The following is a 10,648-nucleotide window of genomic DNA, read 5'->3' as shown; positions in this document are numbered from 1 at the left end:
AAATAATAAAACACATTTCTGATTTTCTGTTCCTTTCTGTAGTTTCGGCCTCTGAGGAAAATCAAAGCGCTCCTGTTCTGTTCATGCAGATTAAAACTACAGTAAGAAGGGAGAAAGAAGGTCCAGTTATCAACAGCTTCATGCTCTCATCAGTTTTCTACATTTATATAAAATAATTAAAAAAGAAAAGAAAAGAAAATCCACTTCTTCTTCATCACTTGGATCACCGTGACGACTGAAGAATAAAAAATAAAAAAAAACCAGATGCATGATTGGACTGCTAAAGATTCCCCGTTTTTTTGATTCCCCCCCGAATTTAGAAAGTGTTTTACTTTGGTAATGACAGGAAGTTGTGACGCTTTCACAGTCTGGATTTGTTTTATTTTAAAAAAAGAAGAAAAAAAACAAAAAAACGGAAAATTAACTCTTCGATTACACGTTTTCCTTCCGAAGGAGACGTGTGGAAAATAAATCTCGTGTTTAGTATAAAAAAAAAGATAATTATCCCGAAAACCAGCCGATGTGAATCCGATGTTTTTTGGGGGGAAAAAGTTCGGGAAAAAAAAACACCAAAAAAAGAAACCCCGGTAGATTCTTTCAGAGCAGGAAAAAAGGGAAAAAAAAGATAAATCTCCTTCTTCTTTTTTGTTTTCCTGATTAAACCCTGAATCCAAAGAAATCAAGAGACAGAAAAAACTTCCGGCTGCCGTGCGCGTTGATAAAAATCTTCGTCCCTTCGCCCATCAGAGTCGAATGTTTCCACGACGACAGAAAAATAAATTACCCCGCCATTCTCTTAAACATTATCTACAGCCTGCGCTCCCTCTAAAACTGTCTAATAATTTACTTTAGTGTTCCTGTTTGAATTGCACACAGTGAGATGAGGTGGCAGCAGTTTTTTTTTTTTTTTTTAAGGAGGCTCTGTGTGTTACTTGATAGTTTGTTTTTAAGGTGGAGCTGTTCAGGAAGCTCCTCGCCGTGCTGCTGCTACTGCTTCTTCTTCTTCGTCTCCTCCTCCTCCTCGTAGTTTTTTAATATATTTTTTTTTGGTCCCTCCATCGGGCCTCTGCAGCCAACGCCGGCTCCGAGTTCAGTTCGGTTTCGGTTCGGTTCCACGCAGTCCTCCATCACCTCTTCTGCTCCCAGATTTCGGCCATGTTGAGGTCGAGCCGCTCGAGGCTCTTCAGCACCTGAACGTTCTCCGTGTAGAAAGCAACGTCGACGACCACCAACCTGCACCAAGACACACGGTTTATATTTCATATTTCAAACAATGAAACATGCAAATATTCAGCAGGAAGTGTCGACATTTTTTAAGTAAAGTAAAAACCTTCCTGTTCAGCCTTTTGATTAAGAAGTTATAGTTTAAAGTCTTTTTTTTATTCCATTTGTTTTATTTTCAATTTTTGTTCTACTTTAATTTGTTTTGTTTTTTAATTATTATTATTATTTATCTATACGTGTTTTTCTTATTTTAATTTATTCATGCTTCTTCTGTCCTTATAATCTTTTCTATGTAGTTTTCCTTTTTTTTACTCTTGCCTTTACTACTTATCTTTTAATTTATCTCTTATTCTCTCACTATTCTAAATTATCATTATTTTTATTTCTTTGTTTTTAGATGATAGCATTACTTCTTTATTGTTCGTGCCAGTGCTTCATTTTGTATTTTTGTTTTGTTTTATTAATTTTTATCTTGAATCATTTTGTTACTTATTTTATTCCAACTTAACTTGAAGCTGCTTCTGATGCAGCTCTGCAACTAATGATTGTTTTCATTATTGATTAATCTGCTAATTATTTTCTCAATTAATCAATTAGTTGGTAAAATGTTCCCAAGATGCAGCCTAGGATGTTGTATTTTTGCTTGAAAGCTTACTAAAATTATTCTTTAACTTTCTCTAGATGAATAAAGCTGCAGAGCTCATGTTGTTCAGCTAACAAACTTTTAAGTTGGAGGTTTCCTGGAGGAAGAAGAATAAATTACCCGTGCTGCGGTCCTCCGTCGTTGACCACGCCGAGTCGAGCCAGCTGCCGCTTCAGGTGCATTTTAAAGCTGGCGTTGATCCTCAGAAACAACATCTGCACAGAAAACACACATCTGTCTGAGACTGCAGCACATTTCTGCTCAGAGTTAAATCATCTTCCAGCCCGACACCGACTAAAAACGTGACATTAAACATTAAAATAAACACAGAGGTTCGTTGAGTCTCACCTGAGTCTGCTCTTCAGGTAAAAGTTCGTTGATGGCTTCGTGCATCTTCGCCATCTGCTTACAGACGTTTCTGAAGCAGGCCGACGGCATCGGAGCTTTCACCTCGTACTGTGGAGACAACGACGAGAGCCGATCACGAACCAGTTAAAACGTTAAAAAGCCTCATCAAATCAGCCCAAACCCCCCCCAAAAAAGAAGTTAAAGTTATCAGAGTAAAACTGGATCTCACCTTTGATAAAACCTTCTCGAACAGACTGTCCATGATGGCGACCAGTTTAGCTGAGATCTCTGATATGTGATCGTTGTAGTCCTGAAAGCAACGATAAACCCCAAAAATACAAATTTCATCATTTTAAAATCTTTAGAAAGTTTCCTGAAATAAAAATAGTTTCATTTGTCAGCAAAAAAAACTTGTTTCAAATGACTCCGGTTAAATATTAAAACTCATTTTTATATAATTATGTTAGTTTTGTCATTTATAAACAGTCAAGTATGATGCAGAGCAGAGAGAAGGAAATACATCAATACAATGTTACGTTAGCTTATATATGGAAATTTACTGCATTTGAAGTAAAACTAATTTATGAACATTAAAACGATGACACGAAAGTAATGCTAGCATTTAAAAAAGTAACAATAGCGTAAAAAAAAAAAAAGTACCTTTAAGCAAAAATAAAAACTAACAAGCGTATTTAAAATTTTATGATAGCATAAAACATTTTTGAAAATGTTATGTTTTTGGAAAAAATAAAGTTGTCATAAAAAAAATAATGTTGGCAAAAAAAAAGTAAAGGGATTAAAATGAAAATGAATTTTAGAAAAAGAATAGAATTTTAAAAAGTAACGTTAGCATCTTTAATATTTTATCATCGCATAAAATATTTTGAATTATTTTACGCTTTTGAAAAAAAAAGTTATGTTGGCAAAAAAGTAATAAAGGGATTGAAAATAAAAATAAACTTTTTAAAAATTTGATGTTACCTTGGTGATGTGGTCGAAGTGTCTGAGGACGCTGAACTGTTTTGGCTGCAGTTTGGTCTCAAAATGAGCTCTGATGACAGGAATGTAGAGAACCACCAGCTGCAGGCAGCGCGATGCTAACGCTAAAAACACACACACACTTTATATTAGTCACGTTAGCATGAAAACAACATTAAAAAAAAATTTAAAAGTAATGCTAGAATTTTAAATAAGTAATCTTACTAACTCTCGATCTTTAACTCAAAAGCAGATGTGACAGGTGTGTGTGTGTATGTGTGTGTGTGTGTGGCTGGTGTGTGTGTGTATGTGTGTGTATGTAGACTAATATTACCGAGGTTTTTGGTGGTGATAGTCTTCAGGCCGACGACCTGCAGAGCTCCGGCTCCCAGAACCAGCTGGCAGCTCCGAGAGTTGAAGTGCTGCAGAAACACGAAATTTAAGTTTTAACTTTAGATTTAGATTTAGATTTAGATTTTAGATGTCTGATATTTAGATTTAGTGCAACTCTCTTCTGTCATCATGAGTTAGTTAGTTATTGTCTCTTTATTCTACAGTAATATAAATAAATAATAATAATAGTATCAGTCTTATATATCTTGTTATTGATTAACCAAAGCAACATGTTTTTAAATTCACATTTCTTTACTACCATTTAATTATTTTCCAGCAATAAAAAAATACTTTACATATTCTATAAAATCGTTAAACCCTGATGAGGGTTAATGTGTGTTTCTGTGGTGTTTCTGACCTTGAGGAGGTCCGACAGACGCGTGAGCATGTCGGTGGCGATGGCTGGGATGTCGCTCACACACTGACAGTATTCCAGGAAGATCCGGATCAGCAGCAGAACCGTCCTGAAGAGACAACAACACGACGTTCACACACGGCAGGAAGTTTAGACTCTTTAGTTATTCGGATTCTATGTCCTTAAAGCTTCCCGTCGTCCTCCCGGGTCAAATTGACCCCATCTCCCTTCCTTCCATTCCTTCCTTCCTTACTCCTACCTCCTTCCATCTTTCCTTCCCTTCCTTCCTCCCTCCTACCTTCCTTCCTTCGTTCTTCCTTTCCTCCCTTCCTTCTTTCCTCCGTCCTTCCTTCCTTCCTCTGTCCTTCCTTCTTTCCTTTTCTCCCTTCCTCCCTCCTACCTTCCTTCCTCCCTTCTCTCTCCCTTCCTTTTTTCCTTTCTTCCTTCCTTTGTTCACCCTCCCTTCCTTCCTCCCTCCTTTTCTTCCTTCCTCCCTTCTTTCCTTTCCTCCCTCCCTTCCTTCCTCCCTCCTTTTCTTCCTTCCTCCCTCCTTTTCTTCCTTCCTCCCTTCCTTCCTTTCCATCCTCCCTTCCTTCTTTCCTTTCCTCCCTTCCTCCTACCTTCTTTTCCTCCCTTCCTTCCTTCCTCCTACCTTCTTTTCCTTCATCCCTTCCTTTCTTCTTTCCTTTCCTCCCTTCCTCCCTCCTTTTCTTCCTTCCTCCTACCTTCCTTTCCTTCCTCCCTCCCTCCCTTCCTTCCTCCCTCCTTTCCTTCCTTCCTTCCTTGACTTGAGGACAACAGGAGGGTAAAAGACTTCAGTTTGTTTTCAGAGTTGTGTTAAGTTGAAAGCTTCACGTTGGAGGAAACTTACCCAACGACGGCGTATTTCTGCCCGTTAACAAGCAGAAACTCGGCCGGCTTCCTGTCGTCTGGACCTGCAGGAACCACAGAAACCTGTTAATGATCCCTGAACGCAGCTCATTTATCCTGCCTCTGATTATATGACGATAATAAGACTGAAGGATGTTAAATGTGTCGGTTTCATGATGTGATTTTAGTCTTTCACACTGATTAATCTGCATTTCTGTGATAATGCTGCTTTTTAATGTGAAGTCATTTAAGCTGCATCTCTTGTTGAGTGTTCGTGGAGCCGATATCTGAAGGTTTTGTGGACCTGATTTAGGGTCTGAAGGTTTTGTGGACCTGATTCAGGGTCTGAAGGTTTTGTGGACCTGATTTAGGGTCTGAAGGGGTTTCTTTGGTACCTGTAGTTTTGCGCTCTGGTAGTGTTATCCTGCCGTCAGCGATGGAGTTCACCAGATCCTGAAACTCAGCAGGAACCTCGGCCTGTTTCCAGCGCTCGTTATCCAGGAGAAGACTGCAGGGACAAAACATCATCATCATCATCATCATCACTATCATCATCATCATCAGCACCATCATCATCATCATCACCATTATCACCATCACTACCATTATCATCATCACGAACATCAACATTAACATCAACATCACCATCGTCACCACCCGCAACATCATCACCACCCGCAACATCAGCATCATCACCATCAGCAGCATCATCATCATCATCATCATCACCACCATCATCATCACCAACATCACCACCACCATCATCATCATCACCACCACCACCACCACCACCAACATCATCATCATCACCACCATTATCATCATCATCATCACCACCATCATCACCACCACCTTCATCACCATCATCACTACAATCACCATCATCATCACCACCACCATTATCAACAACATCATCATCACCATTAACACCACCATCATCACCATCTTCATCATCACCATCATCACCACCATCATCACTACAATCACCATCATCATCACCACCACCATTATCAACAACATCATCATCACCATTAACACCACCACCACCACCATCATCATCAGCAGCATCACCATCACCATCATCACCGTCATCGTCACCATCATCATCATTAACATCATCATCATCATCATCACCATCTTCATCATCAGAGAAATGCATCTAAAAGTCAAACATTAAAACTCATCTCATATTTTAAGCGTCTGCTGACCTGAGTTTGGTTTTGCGTTCTTCGTGGAAGCGATGTACGAAGCGGTTGGCTTGGCTCTGCAGCGCCCCCCTCAGGGAGACGCTGCGCCGGCCGCACAGCTCCTCCGTGTCCCTGATGAAACCGTCCACCGCCTGAGAGAGACACACGAACTCCGCCGAGCTCAGACGCTCCAGAGAGCCGTCCTGATGGAGACACGGAGACACGAACACGATAGTTACGTCAAAACAGGAAATTAAGAGTCAAACCAGGAAATTTAGAGTCAAACCAGGAAATTTAGAGTCAAACCAGGAAATTTAGAGTCAAACCAGGAAATTTAGAGTCAAACCAAGAAATTTAGAGTCAAACCAGGAAATTTAGAGTCAAACCAAGAAATTTAGAGTCAAACCAGGAAATTTAGAGTCAAACCAGGAAATTTAGAGTCAAACCAAGAAATTTAGAGTCAAACCAGGAAATTTAGAGTCAAACCAAGAAATTTAGAGTCAAACCAGGAAATTTAGAGTCAAACCAAGAAATTTAGAGTCAAACCAGGAAATTTAGAGTCAAACCAGGAAATTTAGAGTCAAACCAAGAAATTTAGAGTCAAACCAGGAAATTTAGAGTCAAACCTCGGCAAAGATAAATTAACATGAAGGACCGAAGCATCATGTAACTTTACAAACATATAAATGTCAGATCATGTTTCATGTTTACTGAGAATTAATGATTCATTTAATGTAGTTTAATATTATAACTGTCCTGATGGAGACACGGAGACACAAACACGATATTTACATCAGAGGAAATTTAAAGTTTGATAATATGAACTGTAGCAAAGTCAAACCTCTGCAAATAATAAAATATATAAAGTAAAAATTGGGAATTCAACAATTACGTGTTTATACTGCAGGAAAAAACTGTAAATTCATCTTTCTACTTTATTTTATTTTTATTATTGTCATTCTATGTAATTTTTCTTTGATTGTTTTGTCTTTTTAAATCTTTTTTTAGCTGAGTTTTATCATTTTATTTTTTATTGATAATTTTTCTATCTTTTTTAATACAAATCCTTTTCTTAAAAAAAATAAAATAAAATAGAATAAATAAATAAATAAATAAAACAATAAATTATAAATACTTTTACCTAAAAATTTTTGGGTCAGATTTGTAGTTTATGTTTATATTTTAATAAGTATTTTTAAAAGTATTATTTGTATTGGTATTAAAACTAATCTTATCTGCAGTAATGATGATTTATTCCTCATTTTCTGAAAGGTCTTTACATTTACTGAGAGTAACTGTGTGAACACTCAGCATGAAATGAGATTTAACTGTTTTTATAATAATGATGTTTTATTTTTGGGCAGCTGTGAGGTCAGAGGTCAGAGGTCGTACCTTGGCTCTGGCCGTGAGCACTTTGACGCAGCGGTCGTGGCTAACGTCGGAGGCGGTGAACAGCAGCTCCTGGATGTTGTTCAGCACCCGGTTCAGCTCCTGATCAGAAGGCATCATGTTCTCAGCGGACCTGAAGACACACAACCAGAAAACGTCATGATAAATCATCAAGTGGATCGAGTCTTTTTTTCATCATGTGCAAAAAAACCTGAAATGCCCCACAGCTACAAGAAGCTTAAAGCGATGGTTCGGCTTAATTTGGACCTGGCGTCATATGCACCATGAGGTCTATCTAATATAAAATAGTGGAGTTAGCTTAGCACAGGCGCTAACGGGACCATCAGGCGCTAATGGGACCACCAGATGCTAACGGGACCACCAGGCGCTAACAGGACCACCAGGTGCTAACGGGACCACCAGTGTATCTGGTAAATGACCCCACTAATAATGCCTGGATTGTTATCAAACTTCTACAGTAGTACAAATAAGGTCTTTACTCATAAGTCGATGCATTGGACAGTTTGTATGTACACCAGGAGTTTATTAAAATAAACACTTACCTGATGGCTTTTACTCTGCTGCTAACTGCTAACGCTGGAAACATCGGCAGAATATCGTGCGATGACTGAAATACCGCGTGGTCTTGCGAGACACCCACAGAGCACATCTAGAGATCTGAGCGTGATCGCGCGATATTTCGACGCAGTAGCCAGGTAAGTGTTATTTTAATAAACTCCTGGTGTACTTACAAACTTTCCAATACATTGATTTATGAGTAAAGACCCTATTTGTACTACTGTAGAAGTTTGATAACAGTCCAGGCATTATTAGTGGGGTCATTTTCCAGATACACTGGTGGTCCCGTTAGCATCTGGTGGTCCCGTTAGCGCCTGGTGGTCCCGTTAGCGCCTGGTGGTCCCGTTAGCATCTGGTGGTCCCGTTAGCGCCTGTACTAACCCATTCGGCTGACAGCTCCAACTCCACTATTTTCCCAACCATATGAAAATGAACAGCTGAGGTGGTGGTAGATAGACGTCATGGTGCATATGACGCTAGGTCAAAATTACGCCGAACCGTCGCTTTAATAATGAAAAAAGTTCATGTGTAAAGTTCCATCTTTTGTTTGAAGAGGAAACTTCTCTTGGTACCGATTTATTTCAGTCGATACCTTAAAGGTTAGAGGACCGATACCAAGACCTAAGAGCGACCACTTTTCAAACAGGAAATGGCGGCCGAGGACGTTGTAACTACGGTGAACTTTTACATATTATATAAATATGAATTATACGTGTGTTTCTTACACTGAGCTCCACTATACTGTAGTCACATATAATCCATCAGTAGGTTTATTGGGTTAATTTAACTGTTGGAATTATTATATAGAAGTTATCTCATATTTACTCCTTTCTATAATCATTAACCTTTATAGTCTACAAGCATGCTGTTTTAAAGTTGCTTTTCAGGACCTGTGACCCTGCTCAGGACGTCTTTGAAGTGTGTGTGTCCACCTGTGACCGATTTGTGACCCCCACCCTTTAGAGCAGTAACGACTATGTAAATTAGGGAAATCCTGAAACCAATAAAAAGAAAAGGTTCGGCAAGGTTTGCTCAGAACCGGTTGGAGATTGAAACTGAGCAGATCTCCGTCCGTTCTCCTTGCAAGTAGAAACTCTAATCCTGTTGTCTTGTCTTCCTTTGTCTGATATTTTAAGTGTTTTAGGTTGCCTGAACCTGACATTAACAGTCTTTGGTCTGATAGTGACTCACATGAAGTTTTGCTCCCTGCTGTTAGACTCTGGTTCTGCTCGGCTCTGCTGGGTCCTGGATCCCGTCACAGAGCTCGGATCCTGCTGCTGCTGCTGCTGCTGCTGCTGGTGGGCTTCGCTCAGAGCGTCGCTGATGAACAGACCCTCGTGGGTGAGGTAGGCCAGCTCCGCTTCCCCCTGCAGCAGCTGCGGACTCTGACAGGACTCCTGACCTGCAGGCTCTGAACCGGACTCCTCCAGCAGACGCAGCTTCTGGTTCGAGTCCTGAATCTCCAGAACCACGTTCTTGATCACGTTCAGAGTCGCCTGGCAACAAACAGCAGAGAGGAAGTTAAAATGCTGGACTGGAGTTTATATTCACCTTTATTTACTGGGTTAAATGTTTCTTGACATCTGTAACAAGTTAACCCTTAAACAGACGACGTGCACCAGGAGATACAGACTCTTTAACCTTCCTGTTGTCCTCCCAGGTCCTCCCTCCTTCCTTCCTTCCTTCCTTCCTTCATCTGTCCTTCCTTCCTTCCTTCCTTCCTTCCTCAGATCTAAGTTCAGCTGTTAGGGTAAATGTTCCCTCCTTCTGTCCTTTCTTCCTTCCTTCATCTGTCCTTCCTTTCTTTCTTCCTTCCTCCCTCCCTCCCTCCTTTCCATCCTTCTTCCTCCCGCCTTCCTTTCCTTCCTTCTTCCTCCCTCCCTCCCTTCCTCCCTCCTTTCCATCCTTCTTCCTCCCGCCTTCCTTTCCTTCCTTCTTCCACCCTTCATTCCCTTCCTCCCTCCTTTCCTTCCTTCTTCCCTCCTTTCCTTCCTTCCTTCCTTCCTTCCTTTAGCTGCAAATGACATAACTAGTAAGGCCTGTTTAAGGGTTAAAGTTAAATTTTATTTATTTGTTCCCATCTGTTAAATACCTGGCTCAGTGATAAATAAGGGTTAAGGTAAGATGATCAATTCATAAATCAGTTAAACTAGTTTTAAAAGCAGCATCAGGAGACAGTTAGCTAATCAATGCATCTCATTCCTCCGTGCTAGCTTCGTTATGTTGAACCTTCTGTGATAGTTAGAGGTCAGTGATGAAGAAGGGATGGAAATTAAAAAATGTTAAAACTAGTTTTAAAAGCAGCATCAGGTTTGTTCAAATGTACATTTAGTATTTTTGTTGGTTTTATATCATTTAAATGACATTTGCACCATTTTTTAACCAAAAGTCAGACTGAATGCTCCTGAAAATGTCAAATGGTGTAACCACAAAAGAATGATAAATATTACATATTTTATCACCCTACAAAGAAAGACAGAGGATGAAGAAAAGAAAGAAAGAAAGAAAGAAAGAAAGAAAGAAAGAAAGAAAGAAAGAAAGGAAGAAAGAAAGAAAGAAAGAAAGAAAGAAAGAAAGAAAGAAAGAAAGAAAGAACAAGAAGTAGGAGGAGGAGACAAAGATAAAAATGTCAAATGGTGTAACCACAGTAGAATGATAATTATTCCATATTGTATCAGCTAC

The 10,648-nt window shown here is 39.5% G+C and overlaps 1 protein-coding gene across 1 annotated transcript in view; it reads right to left on the bottom strand.

Annotated features, from left to right (window-relative positions):
* Window positions 1–583: 583 nt before the first annotated feature.
* Window positions 584–10,648, bottom strand: part of vps54 (VPS54 subunit of GARP complex) — a 31,450-nt gene continuing 21,385 nt past the window's right edge. The window contains 12 exon segments of the mRNA XM_053339093.1: window positions 584–1,233; window positions 1,988–2,082; window positions 2,216–2,323; window positions 2,445–2,525; window positions 3,197–3,318; window positions 3,528–3,615; window positions 3,945–4,050; window positions 4,813–4,876; window positions 5,207–5,319; window positions 6,020–6,201; window positions 7,391–7,520; window positions 9,158–9,462. Of these exon segments, the coding sequence (XP_053195068.1) occupies window positions 1,128–1,233; window positions 1,988–2,082; window positions 2,216–2,323; window positions 2,445–2,525; window positions 3,197–3,318; window positions 3,528–3,615; window positions 3,945–4,050; window positions 4,813–4,876; window positions 5,207–5,319; window positions 6,020–6,201; window positions 7,391–7,520; window positions 9,158–9,462 (1,500 nt within the window). The 3' untranslated portion in view covers window positions 584–1,127.

Source organism: Scomber japonicus, chromosome 2, assembly GCF_027409825.1.
Source record: "Scomber japonicus isolate fScoJap1 chromosome 2, fScoJap1.pri, whole genome shotgun sequence".
NCBI classification, from domain to species: domain Eukaryota; kingdom Metazoa; phylum Chordata; class Actinopteri; order Scombriformes; family Scombridae; genus Scomber; species Scomber japonicus.
This window is presented reverse-complemented; position numbering and strand designations above follow the sequence as displayed.